The sequence below is a fragment of the Lynx canadensis genome, chromosome B2, assembly GCF_007474595.2.
Source record: "Lynx canadensis isolate LIC74 chromosome B2, mLynCan4.pri.v2, whole genome shotgun sequence".
NCBI classification, from domain to species: Eukaryota; Metazoa; Chordata; class Mammalia; order Carnivora; family Felidae; genus Lynx; species Lynx canadensis.
In genome coordinates, this window is record NC_044307.1 from 119,419,175 (window position 1) to 119,435,778 (window position 16,604).

General features: G+C 36.7%; 1 protein-coding gene across 1 annotated transcript in view; it reads right to left on the minus strand.

Annotated features, from left to right (window-relative positions):
- Positions 1-1,207: 1,207 nt before the first annotated feature.
- The window catches only part of MED23 (mediator complex subunit 23), a 44,171-nt gene continuing 28,774 nt past the window's right edge, over positions 1,208-16,604 (minus strand). The window contains exons 18-29 of the mRNA XM_030316358.1: positions 16,119-16,243; positions 14,878-15,083; positions 14,608-14,788; positions 12,956-13,126; positions 12,043-12,259; positions 10,246-10,482; positions 8,760-8,925; positions 7,865-7,937; positions 6,655-6,869; positions 5,605-5,725; positions 4,727-4,858; positions 1,208-2,877 (exon numbers count right to left, since the gene is read on the minus strand). Coding sequence (XP_030172218.1) covers positions 2,710-2,877; positions 4,727-4,858; positions 5,605-5,725; positions 6,655-6,869; positions 7,865-7,937; positions 8,760-8,925; positions 10,246-10,482; positions 12,043-12,259; positions 12,956-13,126; positions 14,608-14,788; positions 14,878-15,083; positions 16,119-16,243 — 2,012 coding nt within the window. The 3' untranslated portion in view covers positions 1,208-2,709. The remainder of the gene's footprint in view (positions 2,878-4,726; positions 4,859-5,604; positions 5,726-6,654; positions 6,870-7,864; positions 7,938-8,759; positions 8,926-10,245; positions 10,483-12,042; positions 12,260-12,955; positions 13,127-14,607; positions 14,789-14,877; positions 15,084-16,118; positions 16,244-16,604) is intronic.

Consider the following 16,604-nt stretch of genomic DNA (forward strand, 5'->3'; position numbering starts at 1 on the left):
AATCAAATTGCTATTGTTTCTAAGATCTAACTCGGATAGGAATTTCACTTAAAATGATCTGTGGCTTCCAAACTTCTCACTTTTACTCGTTGCAATTAGAGTGTATCTCATTAGCTGAAATCCTTAAACACCCTGAAAACTCATCTTGGCTACGGAATATAGTGAGGAAAGTGGAGAAAATAAATGAGAGTAAACTACAGTTGACCCTTGAACAACATGGGTTTGAACTGCATGGGTCCACTTATACACAATTTTTTGATACATACGGTACTGTAAATGTATTTTCTTGTCCTTAGGATTTTCTTAATAACATTTTCTTCTCTCTAGCTTCATTGTAAGAGTTCAGTATATTATATACGTAACAGACAAAATGTGTGTTAATTGACTGCTAATGTTATCCGTAAGGCTTCTAGTCAACAGTAAACTATCAGTGGTTAAGCTCTTGGGAAGTCAAAAGTTACAAACTTTCAACTATGTGTGGGGGTCAGCACCCCTAACCCCTGTGTTGTTCAAGGGTCAGGTATGTAATTAAAACCAGGGAAGCAAACTCTTCCCCCTCTCCCCAACTTACATAGAAACTCAAATGGACTCTGTGATGAAGCAGGTCCCAGGAAAGGATTTTTATTGTTGTTGTAACAGCTATGTGTTAAAGAGCCCCTATCACCTGATTTTTCATAAGCAATCCAGAATTTTAAATCTAACTGTTGACATTATAGACTCTGTCAGATACATATTTTACTGAATTACTTTTAGGTCAAAGCAATTATGATACATCTTACTGTAAAGTATAATGTTCAATACAATAGCCACGTGGGGTTATTTAAATTATTTAAAGCTTAATAAAATTAAAAATTCAGCTCTACACTTCAAGTGCTCAGTACACGGATCTTCTGACTCTTGTACTGGACAGCACAGATACAGAATATTTCCACCACTGCAGAAAGTCCTATGGGACAGAGCCACTCTAGATTACTATTCATTTTCAGAAAGAAAAACTTTGAGGATGAAATGAATATAAAGGCGATGTTTTTCCCTCAGGTGCATTCTAAACCCAAATAAAGCTTCTATCTTCTTCTAATGTCTCTGATTAACAATTCTTTTAAAAGCCTATTTTGGGAAAATCATATCCCCTTATTTTTAGCTAGAGAGGAAACAAATGGAATTTTTAATAAATTAACTGGAATGTATTTGTCCTTGAGACAGTCACACTGATTTTCACTTCCTTTATTCTGTTTGTGTAACACCAGAGTCACAATTATTCCATTCTAGGATCTCAAAGCAATATATTCTTCAAGTCAGTAAGAGTAAGTGAAACTATGCCAAAAGGAACACTTGAAATCATTTCTAGCATAACATTTCTGGAGAATTTTAAGGAAATTATTAACCTAGAAAAATTACTTATACCATTACATACATTTTAAGCCAGACTTGCATGGCAAATAAAGATTTAGTGATTACAATCATATGAACCAAAGGAGAGATCTAAGAGAAATGTATTCAGAAATAAAAATCTAAAATACAGTTGGCCACATTTCTGATTCTTTAAAAAAAAAATCAGTAACTCTTAGTTCCTAGGTCAATGTCAGGAAAGTGGAGAAAATAAATGAGAGTAAACTACAGTTTATTAGGTCAGTGTCAGTCACCAAATGCAGTGTACAACCTATAGAAACAGCCCGGTTCTCTTGCTACAACCTAGCCAGCATACTGCCTGGAACACAGCAGACACCCGTTCAGACTAATTAATCAGACAGTTTACTCATTCAACAGATTTTACTAATTATTTTCAAATCTTACAATCTTAACGCCATTGCCCCACCCTCCCCAAATTAACAGTTTGCCTCTTAAAATCTGATAAACCATAAAGAAACACAATGTATGCTATAATTAAAAATACATTAACTTAAGAATTTCAAGAGTATAAAAACTTAATCACATCATTGGCCAGGTGAGAGTGTCAACCTGGAAAAGCAATTAATTTACTTTTAGAAACAGAGATTGGAGAATCACCATTTAAGTATTATTTTATTAAGTTTATGCCTTTCTGTGTTATTTTTTTACATGGCTTTGAAACTCATTTCATACAGTAAGTTCAAGTCCATAGCAAAAGCAAAAACTTGCCAATCTGCCTTAATAGAAATGTTAGCCCATTTCTTTGGAAATCTATGGTAAAAATTTTAAGCCATTTTTAAAAGAATAGGAAACTGTGTTTGCTCCTGCAATGAAGTGAAAATTCGAGTCCTTTACTTGACAAAAATCTCCTATCCCAAAGATACACCAAGAGAGATTTATGTATAAAATGATTTGTAGTAACTATTTCACATGTGTGTTGCCTTTAAAACGATGTATTTGAAAGCAGAAGTCATTAATAATAAAAATTAAAAATAAAACCGGGGACTAGATAGGAAAGATTGAAAGTATCTAGTAAGAGTCATTTGATCATAGATACCTCAGTATTCCTAGGTAGCTCTAATAAATTGTGATGGATATGAGCAACATGTAGTTTATCTCTTAGAGACAAAAATACAGGTAGGGAGATGGGAGTTGTAAAGTATCAACAGATTCATCATTTGAATCAAAATAAAACAATCTGAACATCACTGCTTCTACTGTATCTCTCTCTATGTAGCAGGATCATGTTCAGATTTAATAGATTTGAGTCCACTTCCAAAGACAGATGTGTTTTCCTTTTCACCGCGGTACACCCTGCCCTCACTGAGTGACCGGTAAGGACACTGGCACCTGATTAGACTGAGGTGCTGGAGACCCACTATTTATGGCTTGTGTGGGCACTGCAGCTGGTTCCATCTTGCTAATGTGTGTGATGAATCGAAGACGAAGTTTTAAAGCTGGTTTTAAGTTACAGATAATCTTCTCTACCTGCGAAACAAACACATTAAAAAATACTTTAAGCAGAGAACTTCAATTTCCCACCTTGAAAGAAGTGACTTATACATATCTGGAGATGACAAACTAGGGAGTAGAGTGGGCTGGATGAGGAGTTTCTTATGTGTTTCAGGTTTTAACAAAAGCAAATAAAATTCTCATACACAAGGAAAAAACTGCATTCTCCCTCACACACATTATATGTTATATATGTGTGTATATGTGTGTGTGCATATATCTATACATGCATACACTTACAAAAACATACCCACTTACCTAGCTAGCCAGTCATCTCACTGTCAAAAGCTAGTATAGTGTACATTACGCATTCTTCATCCTTTTAAAACGCCACCATCACAGAAGCGTGAAGCATGATTATACTTTGAAGTTCTTTGAATAACTTATATCTGTAACATTTATCAACACAGCTAATTTTTTGGTTTTGATTTATACTTGGAATTGAAACAAAATAACATTATATCTGCTTTTATTTAGGGGCCTCCAACTTTGGTTTTGCCTCAGGTCATGATCTCACGGTTTGTGGGATCAAGCCCCACCATTGGGCTCTGAGCTGACAGCATGGGGCCTACTTGGGATTCTCTCTCTCTCCGTGTCTCTGCCCCTCCTGTGCTCACACCCTCTCTCAAAATAAATAAATAAATAAATAAATAAATAAATAAATAAATAAATAAATAAATAAACTAAAAAAAAAAAATCTACTTTTACTTAGAAATAAAAACATTAGGCAGTTCCATGGCTTTCTTAGCTTCATTCAAATGCTCTTTGATCTTACCAGGAAAAATCAGCCCATTAATAATTTTTCCTTTCTGTATTCCCTGGTGTCCCAAATATACATATTTTTCAGGCCTAAATATGAAGGATATGCTAAATAAAACATTTCTGTATTGGTTCCCACTCAAATCTCCTTGACAATCTTGCTGAGGCATAAAGGAATCAACATCCTCCCTACCCCATGTCCCTAGGTCCAAGGAAACAATCCAGTAGACTAGGATTCATGTGTTTATATATCAACTTACCTTCCTTTCCTACCAGAGAAAGAATAATATTAAGGTATGGAGAGGAGTTCACCCGCCTTCACCTACTTGCCCTACCTCCATCCTTCTAAAAGAGCCAAGATTCTGTTTCTTACAGATAAGGAAACTCAGTTATGATTCAAGGACGTCCTTGCCACTTTCCAGTGACTTTACTAGAAAGTAGCTCTTTATATGTTGACTCAGAACGTGCTTCCCTGTAACTTCACTGGAGTTTGTGTGCCCTTTGAAGTGACACAGAACAAATCTAATGCCTATTCCAAATGGCAATCCTCCAAATAGTGAGAACATGAACAATTCCCTGGGACTTTGACAATTCATGTTAAGTTCCTCCAGTTCCTTCAAATACCCTTTCCGAATTATTCTCATGATCCCCCTGGCTTCAGTTTTCTAGTCATGCTGCAATATGTCCAATGTCCCCAGAGTGTACCCTAATCACTGTGGGGGAAAAGCAGGACCTCCTTTACTCTTTACACCACACCTCCCTGGTCTTTTCAAAAAGTAGTCATACCATACTGTTTCTTTCTAATGAGATTACTATTAATCAACAACCTTGGTCTTTTTCAGATGCCCTGCTGCAAATATCAAGGAGGGAAAGTTTGAGAAATGATAACATGTATTCACTATTACTTTATACGTGCAGAATAATGTGTTCATATAGCCTAAAAAGGTCTAATAACATCAGCCTTCTCCTCTTAAAAGAAAAAAATTTAAAAATCTCAAACAAAAGTATATCATCACATAGTCAAGTTGTCTAAACTAAACATCATTAAAAGATAAAGTTAACTTACTTGTTCTTTTACGCTGTCACCAGTAAACATATACTTCATATGATACAGGAAGTCACAGATGGGGTCCATGTAATTTAAGTGGGCGCTACACTGGTCTACATTCAGCAACATGTCATAAAATGCCACACCGATCTATTTAACAAATAATATAAAATTATTTAAATGGGCAAAAATGTTCAGTAATTTAGAATGATGCACCTGGACTCCATTACAAGACAAACACAGAGGGATAACATGTTTGTTGAAGAATTGTCGCTGATCATACAAACCTCTATGTGCATGGGATATATATGGTCTGCATTAATAATGGAATCCAGAGTGCTACAAAACTCCCCCCCAATAGGGCTTAAACGTAGTTTCTCTTCGTAACTCAGGAATGTCGCTTAAAATTAAGAGGTAGACAATCTCCTTTGTAGAAACCACTTCTCAGTGTCTGAGATAACCACAGTCTCAGAGATACTTCAGATTGTACCTTCTTAGTTCCATTTGGTGGCTCATACTTTAAGGTTCTATTCCTGTCTCATTTTCTTTTCTCTATACTCTTGTAAGACTGACTGACTTCATCCATTTCCATGATTTTAATCAATTCCTCTGCACTATAGTGCAGGCTCTCAAATGCACTTCTCCATCTTAACTTTCTTCTCAAGCTTGATAATGGTTATTTCCCCTATACTTCCAATTCAGTACATCCCGCACCAAACTCATTATAGGCATTCTAAGTTACAGGCACACTAAATCCTCTAAAATTGCTTTTAGAGCCTATTAAACTAATTTCACTACTAATGGTTACAATATGCAGGTTGGAAAACACTGGGAAATAAACTTACAAAGATCTTTTAGGACTTAATCTTATCATAGAACAGCCAGATTTTTTTTACCTCTATCATACATCGAGTTCTCTCTTGCTGAAATCTTTGTAAAAATGGTCCCACAAGATGATACACATAAAGCAACTGGAATTCAGTTTTCACTATAGGAAGAAGGACTTCAGTGAGAAACCTAAAATTCGAACATTAAAAATAAAAATTTCCTGTGACTTTAAATCATTTGAATTATTTGAACTTTGTTGATGCAGCCTACCCAAGCATTTGTAAAATTTGTAATATTTTTTAAAGTTTCTCTTTCTAATTAATCTTATATTTCTCACTGGCTATTATTTTCATTTGATTATCAAAATAAATTACTTCAGATTTAGGAGTCATTCTCAACAGTACAATTACTGAATGACAGAGGGGAATTACAGGTACCCCCAGATCTCCTGAGTGCTTTCTGAAAGTTTGTGTCATGCCACTTTGCTTTTACAAAAGACCTACATTATTATAGCAATGGTTTTTTTTTGTAAAAGCAAAAATTCTCTTTGGTCTTCTTTTGGTTTGCAAAAATAGGTACTAATATAGGTCTTCCATAAAAGCGAAGTGGCGTAACATGAACTTTTAGAAAGAGTGGGATACGCTTCACTTTACGCCATTTTGGCTTATGAAAGGTTTCACAGCAATGTTCTACTTTTGAATAGTAGGAAAAACATGTATCTGAAATAAAAAGAGAATGGCCAATCTAATATAAATGCCATACTCAAGAAATGTGAATTTAAGTAATACCAATTGTATAGTCAAGAAAAAATAATCAGAAAACAGGCTAATATGAGTTATTCAGTTCAAAATACATATTCTGGAAAAAGCATGCATTTGACGAAGTCTCCTGAAACTGTGATGGAAAACTAGATATCAGATTATTTCTTGCATATACAAATTAATTTTTACAGACAATTCTGAAATTAAAGAGCTTCCTCATTATTTAGAAACTCTACGTAATTAAAATTCACTTTGCAAGTTGTTCTATTGAATGAGATGCATACCTCATGTGTAAATGAGTTAAAAAACACACAAAACAAAAAAAGTCCAATTTATTTAAGAAATCATAATACCTACTTGGGAATGAGAGAAAGTTGCCCAATGCTGGAATGGTGCCACACAGCATGTGCGAGAGCTAATGTATAGCTGCAGCTCATCTCGGAGTAGGACTGATGACAAGCAGTGAAATCAAAGAGGCGGAATGGATAGCCAACCCACTCTGACTCAGAGGTCAAGCTGGGACTGCTGATAACACTCACAATTCGATCATGAAGAACAATCCAATATGGCTCCTTTAAAATGAGGGGAAAGCCTGATGAAAATGATCACTTATCCAGTATTCCACCCCATTTCTAATATTCCACTCCAAAGCCTAACATAATGGCACATTCTCATTCTTTAAAATTTTTTACTTATCTAGCTTGTGTTTTTGTGTAATGGAGATTTTGAAATCAAAAGTGAGTGGTTTCACAGTAAGTCAAATACAGTTAATAAGAACCTGGGGATAAGTGTCTGTGAGTTAGAGGGCTAGTATCTGATACTAGTGTATGGAAAATTGCCCTTACCAATACCTATTATACAGACAACACTGGTACACATATATAACTCACAGATAAATATAGATATTTTGGAGGTGTGCAAGGAAAAAATGATTCATAGAGGTGCATAATCAAACAAGTTTGGAGAGCACAGAGTTAGATAACGTCATTGACATCGAAAGGTATCACAATAGACAACTGAATAGTGCTAAGTAGACACATGTGAGGTCACAGAAGGGAGACTTCACATGAGGGGAGGTCCAGGAAGGGTTCACTGAAGGAGCAGAACCTAAGCTGGCAAAGAATGAACTGGCTTTAGAGAAGCTGACAGAAGGAAGATGGGCTCTGCATAATGTCTCATTCTATAACACATCAGAAGTACCTCAAACATATCTCAACAAGTGTTATTTGCATGAGTGAAAGGCTCTAGATATGTAACATGTTAAGTGGTCAAAAGCAGATCAGAACTAAGGTTGGACAGATAATGTAAGAACTAAAGTTGGTCAAAGGATACCGAGACCCATTGGTCAGGCAGATTTTTAGATCTGAAGAAGGCAAAGAAAATAGTCACTGTAGGTGTCTGAAGCAATAATGATATGAAAACTCGAAAAATAGGAACCACTTCCTTAACTGCATGACGTCCTTATACAAGGGCATCTTACATGCATCTTTTTTTTTTTCATGCATCTTATTCTTTTGGCTGACAGGGAACAACTGTATTCTGGTACAAATCAAAATGATTAACTCACTGGCAGTGCAGTGATGATGAGTCCAATTGCATTCATCCATGCTGTAATATTCTCTCTTGGCACTAAAGGCTGACTATAAGTGAAGAAAACAGAAGAAAAATATGAAAAATGTGAAATTACAAAAACACCTTTATACGGTTAATAATGGATCTTATTTTGACAACATATACAAATTGGGGCTAACAACTGATCTACTCCAATAAAACTACAATGGATTTTCATTGAGTAAAAATTTAAATATCCAAAAGCTTTTTTTTTTGGTTGTCTCCTTTAACAGCGGTTGCTGGGATGTTAAGACTATTGCCACTTATTTCTACTTCTCCAATCATTATCCCCCACTTCATGCTGATCTTCGAGAAAGGAATCTTGAAAGATTATCTCTAGTGAGATGATAACCTTATTCCTAACTTAAATGTCAAACAGCTACTAAAGAGTAGAGGTTGGGGGGGGGGGGGGCGCCTGAGTGGCTCAGTTGGTTAAGCATCTGACTTTGGCTCAGGTCAAGATCTCGCTGTCTGTGAGTTCGAGCCCTGTGTCAGGTTCTGTGCTGACAGCTTGGAGCCCGGAGCCTGCTTCAGATTCTGTGTCTCCCTCTCTCTGCCCCTCCCCCACTTGTGCTCTGTCTCTCTAGAAAATGAATAAATGTTAAAAAAAAAATTTTGTTTTTAATTAAAAAAAAAAAATAGTAGATGTGGGAACAAACCCAGGTCTTCTGACCCTGTCCAGGGCTCCCTCCATTATATCTATATCACAAAGACAAAATCTGGGACCAAAAGATAGTTACCGTCCCAAGTGCATCAGCCTTGGGACAACAGATTTGTCTAACAGCTCCTAATAAAATATCATTCTCTTTACAAAAAACAATGAATCTTACTGCATGAAACAGGATACACACCTTTTCAGGACGACATTTAGAAGAGCATTTCCAACATCTTCGCCTGAAACGGCCAAGGCCATGAGCTCCACACAAGTAACATGCAGTGCATGGGCAGCTGGGTTGGGAAACTCATTGAATCTCCAGTCGCAGTTTGGGAACGGACCGGGAGATTTGCCAGCCATCGGTGCAGATGATTAAAGCAATAACTGTTTGTTTGTTTTGAAATTAATGGCTCATATTTGTAGAGTGCTTTACAGTTTTCCAATGTTTCACATGTAAACATCTCATTTGATTATCAATTTATGATTATGAGACCTCAATAAGCAAACAGAAATTAAGAGGCAAATACCATGAACCAAATACACTAATACGTTTGACATAACTGAAATGTATAATCACAAGGTATAAATAGCTGGTCTTCTATAGGTGTGCTTTTAGAACTGTGACATGACAGCCACAGATGCAACCAAAGTAGCCCTAGGCTTCATCTACCTATTTCTTTCATCAGTTGTAAGGCAGGTAATAAGAACATTATAATGAGTAATTCTTTTACTTCAGGAAATAAATCTCTTTGTGTAAGAAAATAAATCATGCCCATTTACGTAAAATTGCTCTACCTAGTAAATAGTGACATGGTATACAAACATATTAAACATAGTGTGCTTATAACTTAAAACATGAAATCAAAAAAAGAAATCAAAATATAAGTAAATCAGCTTTTTCATTAAAAAGGAGGGAAAAACAAGTTTTATTATTATCTATTAATATATTTTAAAAGCATTCAAGGATTTGTTTAAAGCAACAAAATTCTAGGGGTGGGAGGGAGGGGAAAGTGGGTGATGGGCATTGAGGAGGGGACCTGTTGGGATGAGCACTGGGTGTTGTATGGAAACCAATTTGACAATACATTTCATATTAAAAAAAATAATAAAGTAAAGCAACAAAAGTCTATATTCTCCAGTAGCAAACAGATGCATTTACTACAATACATAGTATATTTTTTTGGAGATCAATTTTTTTTCTTTGAAACAAACCTTGTAAGGTCTGTTTTTAAGATTAAAATTTTAATGGAGTGAATTTCTGCCTATTTGGCAGCTAAGTTGATGTTGCTAATTTAAGATGTCAAAACCTTTACAAAAGTAAAAACAAAAATAATCTTAAAAGAATTGAAGCCTTGGCATGTATAAAAATATTACCTTGAGGGGTGCCTGGGTGGCTCAGTCATTAAGCATCCGACTCTTGGTTTTGGCTTGGGTCATGATCTCACAGTTTGTGAGTTTGAGCCCCATGTTGGGCTCTGTGCTGACAGCGGGGCGCCTGCTTGGGATTCTCTCTCAATCCCTCTCTCTCTGCCCCTCTCCAGCTCGTGCTGTCTCTGTCTCTCTCAAAATGAATAAATAAACTTAAAAAAATATATATTACCTTGAAAAGGTAGTATGTGTCCTCACAAATCAACATATAGTTATTTCTGAAAGGTCTGGAAAAATCACAATGAAAAGGATATTATCTACTAGTCTGCCAATCAATCTGCAATAGTAGGAGTCATCAGGGATCCAAGGATTTTCTTCTCGTGCATTCATGCCACACTTCAGGTACGTGTCACTTAGACACCAGCCTTGGGGTCGATTATCCTTGAGTGAGCCAATGATGGCATGGACAAGTTTTCGCTTGAGATGTGGGCGGTCTCTCAGGTGCATTTCATAATAGTGCAGAGTATTATACAAATAAGTCACTGGCCGATCTGCCAAGAAGAAAATAATCATCACGAAGTTTATCCAGTTGCCAACAACTGTGAAAAACTAACCCTCTGTGTTCAAGATTACCAAAAGATAGCTCAGAAGCCAATGAAACTATTTCACATGCTGGGAAGTTGCGTACGATGAATATTTTTATTTCAGGACAAGGCAGAAGGCTTTGAATAATATATACATGGTATGTAAATGAATAACTGCTGTGGCACTGTTGATACTAGCAAAAAGATCCGAAGAGCCTCAATGGTCAAAAACTGGGTAAATCATGGCATGTATGGATTAATGGGCTTTTTACGCACTGATAAAAATAATCCATCCTAACACACTATACAGGTATTAAAACAAGGTGCAGAACAATGTGTGTATTATATATTATTTGTGGGGGAAAAAAAAAACAACCCTAACTACACAATAGCTAAGGAAGGAAGCACAAGGAACTGGTAACAGTCATTGCCCACAGAGAAAGAAACTGGCTAGCTGGAGATCAGGGATGGGACTAACTATTCTTCCCTGCATACCCTTCTCTACCATGTGCATGTTACCTAATCCAAAAAAACAAAAACAAAAACAAAATGTTTTTACAGGAATGCTCACTTGAACTTCATACTTACTCTGTAATGCTAACATGCAATTCAGATTTCTGGTTAGGAGGAAAACATCTTAGATAAAGGACTAAGAAGAACTGCCCCCCACCCCGCCACCCCAGAGAAATATACTTTGTCCCCACAGTGGCTGCTCTAGGACTTTCATGCTCCTGTCACTGACTCCACCATTCTCTAGCCACATGGTTTCAAACTTTGTAGTTCTCTTCTCTTCTTTCTATATTCTCCCTACAAGCAGCAATCAAGGCCTGTTCCTTCTTCCTGGACTATCTGTCCCTTCTTTCGCATTCCCAATGCCATCACAGTTGTTTAGATACTAATCCTACACCTGAAATTTTTTGACATTAAGTTTTTGAAATGGCTTCCTAGTTCCAAAACATGCTACTGACTACAACTAGATTTAACTTTCTAAAATAATGCTCTCTATGCCATGACCTTACTCAATAACATCTAGTTGACTCTTGATTATCTGCATGTTATAAAATCAAAACTTCTGAGCCTGGCACTTAAAGGTGATCTACATTGTCGGGTACAATGTTTAAATTCTCAAGTTAGCCAATGAGGACACTGTTGTTAAAATGCTGTGATTTTTCCAAAAGATTCCTTCTGCCTAGAATGTTCTCTTCTTCCTGTTTAGATAAATCACATACATCACAGCTCAAATCCTATCATCCAGGAAGCCTGCCAAGACCCTTTAGTTCACAGTAACATCAGTCTGCTCTGAACTCATAACGCTTCTCTTTCTCTACACATTTGGCAACTAATCACACACTATGTAAAAGGGGGCCTCTCCTGCATATCACTTTTATTTCTGCTATTTAGCACATCTGCTATGACCTACCTATTCATATTTTTATGTCACCTACTTTATACTTCATGGCATCACTATATAGCACTTACTCCCAAAACATTTTTATTGAAAAACAATTAAAATTTGAAAAAGCTCACCATGAAATTTATATAAGCCACCAAGGTGATCTAGTAGAGTCTCCAGTGACTTGGAAACTGGAAGCAGCTCTAAAAACCTATGGATTACTATATCAAATACTGGGAGAAATCGAAGACACACATTTCCAAAATAGATGGGGAGGTAGGGAGACTGAATCTGCACAGGAGGGTCGACCTGCTCCGCGAGGCCCTCAAAATACAGTTTCTCGGGGTACTTCTGTGGAAGTGAGAAAATGGGAAATGTTTAGGACATCTTTTTTTAAATTCTCTTAAAAAATAGAGCTAAAAGGAACTTGTCATTTTTATTTATTTATTTATTTATTTTATTTTATTAAAATTTTTTTCAACGTTTATTTATTTTTGGGACAGAGAGAGACAGAGCATGAACGGGGGAGGGGCAGAGAGAGAGGGAGACACAGAATCGGAAACAGGGTCCAGGCTCTGAGCCATCAGCCCAGAGCCTGACGCGGGGCTCGAACTCACGGACCGCGAGATCATGACCTGGCTGAAGTCGGACGCTTAACCGACTGCGCCACCCAGGCGCCCCTGAACTTTTCATTTTTAAAAGAACATGAAAACATATTTGTTTTGCAGTGCAATGAAATCTAGAGTCCTTCACTTGACAAAAATCTCTATTATCCCAAAGGTGTATTGAAAAAGATTTATGTATAGAAAATTTGTGATAACCCTTTCATTTTGTATGTAAGTACTCACATCTACTAAAATTGCAGTTTCAATATATTCTTAACGGTAGAGATATTCTAGAATCTCGAGGAAGTTTAGAGAGCTAATTTACTTCTGTACAGATTAGAGAGAAAACAGTGGAACCACAGAGAAAACAGCCAAATCAATTAGCCAAATACCTAAGTCTGGCTTAAGAAGGAGTCACAGAAGCACTGATTTGAATGAGTACCTTGTGATAATTCATGTGCTTGGTGTGCCAGTCGTTCTGTAGCCAGTGCTCTGGAGAATTTTCCTTCACGAAGTCACTCACTCGATTTCTAAAATCATTTGGTTTGAGTAACAGCAACTGAATTATGAAATAACAAACCTGGGCTTCATTTCCTTCATGACTACGCATGGCCTTTGGAGAAAAACAGAAAAATGATATTAAAATGTCTGACCTGTGCAAAAGCATGGCCCCTCCACTAGAGAGTCTAAATTGGAATACAGTAATACCTCACTATCATTACAGTTTCAATATATGTGGAGTCTACCCCTAGCCAACTGTTCAGAATTCCCTAAGCATATTTAACTTTCTTACTCATTTTTGGTTCTCACCATTCCTTCTGTCTAAAGTATCACTTTTTTTTCTTTTGTTGAAATTTAACCCATTTTTCAAGATATATCACCTGCGTAGGTGTGCTGTCATTACTGCCTGGCGATATTTTCCTCACTCACACCTCTATCTGATCCTTCTATCTTATTGATTTATAGACTTAGCTTACTTCCCCTACTATATCATAACCATATTTATGTTCTGCAGCTAAGAGGTTAATGTTAACCAACTAAGCCACCCCAATATCAACACTATTTTTTTAATGTTTATTTATTTTTGAGAGAGGGGGAGAGAGAGAGAGAGAGAGAGAGAGAGAGAGAGAGATTGAGGGACAGGTAGAGAGAGATGGAGACACAGAATCCGAAGCAGGCTCTAAGCTCTGAGCTGTCAGCACAGAGCCCGATGTGGGGCTTAAACTCATGAAGCATGAGATCATGACCTGAGCCGAAGCCGGACACTTAACCAGCTGAGCCACCCAGGTGACCCAACACTACAGTGTTAAAAAAAAATAAGTATTTTCCGGCCTTGTTCAGTGTCTTCTCTTAAAATCTTGCCGAAATAGGGGTGCCTGCGTGGCTTAGTCAATTAAACATCCAACTTCAGCTCAGCTCATGATCTCACGGTTCGTGAGTTTGAGTCCCGCATAGGGCTCTGTGCTGACAGCTCAGAGCCTGGAGCCTGCTTCGGATTCTGTGTCTCCCTCTCCCTCTGCCCCTTCCCTGCTCACGCCCTGTCTCTCTCTCTCAAAAATAAATAAATAAATGTTAAAAAAAAATTTTTAAAAGTTGTTCGCTGAAATAGACATCAAAGTTGAGAAAAAAATAATTTGAGGAATATTGGGTGGCTATGAGAAACATTCAGTTCTGACTGTGGCCACCAAAGTGTACAGAAATGATTATTAACACTCTGCAAAGAAATATGATGGCTTTTTACCACTCCTGCCTCTAGTGGGAGCCTTTGGGAATCAACTCAGGGTTTCACTAACTGTTTATACTTTCACAGCATCACAAGATCAGGACCCTGTCTGTCTTACTTACTTCTATACTTTCTGTGCATCAAACATAGCAGATATTCGATACATGCTTACTGAATGAATGAATGAATAAATGCACTGGGAAATCTCTAGTTCCTTAGGGAATTGATAGTAATACTTGATTATAGTATAATTTCATTAAATCCTTAGAAGCAATATAGTTAGATCAGCACAAGGTCTATCAGTCACACACACTGATCCAAAACAGAATGAGGCGGTTTAGAAACTTATTCCTAAGTTAGCATATTCTTACCAGGCAGAGAATTAATCTGTCCAATGTAACAATGTTGTACTTCCATACCATGTCATTAAGAATTTCAATGCATTTGTTGAGTTGCTGACCCCCAGCTGATGTAGAGAACTCATATACTAGGAAATCTGCAAATGTTCTCACATGGGCAACCAAGGCCCTGGCTCCAATTCTTTCTAATACTCTGGAAATCAGAGAGTAAAAAATAAGTTATATTGCTGTATGGTAATAATGGATTATCAAATGGAATGCAGATCTAGGTTTTTGGCTTACCTATAGCCAATCTGATTTATATGATCTGTTTCCAAGAGCATTTTCCAGAGAAGACAAAGGAAGAGAGGAGGAGAGCCTTGCATAGAAAAGTGGGTAATGATGTCATTTTCATTGGTCATTGACTTCCACTTCCTATACTCCTCTTCCACATTTTTTTTCAGATTAAAACGGCTTTCCTGAGGTACGTTATTTTGTTTGAAGAATGCCTAAAAGGAAGATGAGAAGTTTACTTCAAGGGTTATACTAGAAAGAACACTGGCTACAGAGTTAAGAAGCCAGTTCTAGGCTTGATTATGACACTAATAAACTCTAGGCAACCTCAAGCAACTTAGTAATCAAGCCTTGAATTTCTATAATGGGAAAATACACAGGCTTAATTTGGTATCTCTAAGATTCCCTTTCTAGATTTCCTAAACAGAAATTCCAAGCAAGCCTGAAATCAAAGCTTCTTCAATCATCTGTTGATACTTCTGTTCATCATTAAAAAGAAAAAAAAAAAAAAAAGAAATTTATGTATCCTTTGGTTACATATTTTAGCATCTCTGTAAGGAAAATCTATTACACAGCCAAATGGGTCTCAGACCATCAGTATTGACACCACCTGGGACCTGTAAGAAATGCAGTCTTGGACCCCATTCCAGACCTACTGAATTGGAAGTTCTGCACCTAGGGCCCAGCGGTCTATATCCGAACCAGCCCTCTAGGTGATCCTGGTAAATTTGAGAACTACTGCTTTAGCCCTATTAGAAGTTATAGAAAGCAGATGTTCATTATGCTTAAACTTTTCTTTGCAAAGTAGAGGACAGATGAAGTTTTCTTTTCTCCATATTATAAAAGCCAAGCTTATAGTTTTTCTCTCTGTGTGATTAAGAAAAAATTCAGTCAAGTGCACCAATGTGTATTCTGTGCAGCTCCATTAACTTGTATTTCTCCCCATTTCAGTTCTAAGAGAAAGAATTTTTTAGGTAACGTGTTAATTCTCACAAGATTCTAAAACTGTTAATAATATGAGATCATAATTATATTTTTAGGAATATATACAGTCCTAGAGTACAACAAGGAACAAGTCAAGACACTTGGAATAGCAAAGATTTTTTGAAAAAGAAATAAAAGCTAATTTCCTTTGGATATTACTAAAACAAAGTCTCTAGTATAACACTAAATGGGAAAGAATGACTTTATATATATTAAATGGAAGAATGATTTTTACATATTCAACATGTAATTCAAGACCAGATTACCTGTAGTGGGCCTGGAAAACAGCTAAGAGTGTGTGATGCCCAATTATGAGGAGTAAAACTCATGATGGTCTGAAGTATATCTTTACACCAAGTTCCCTGAATTGAATCAGAGCCTGTAAAAAAATCTAAACATAAACAAAAAATGTAATCCAGATATAAATGATCATACCCACAATTCTTAAATATCACAGAGAAAGCAACAAACAATTATGCACACCCAAGGAATTTCACTGCAATACACTCACTGCTTAACTAGTTATATTCAGCTTAGGACCTAAGTTTTTTTAGTTTATGTGAGTGATTTGAATGATCGTGTTAGTAAGAACACAATTAGTGGAAAGAAGACAAAAGACATTGCAATCTAATTTTTTTTAAGGTTACAGAGCACCAATGATACAACAGTGATACAGGCCTACCACGAATGCTCATGTAGTTGACTCTGACAATAAGGAGTCAGCACTTCACTGAGCCAAGGAAATATAATTA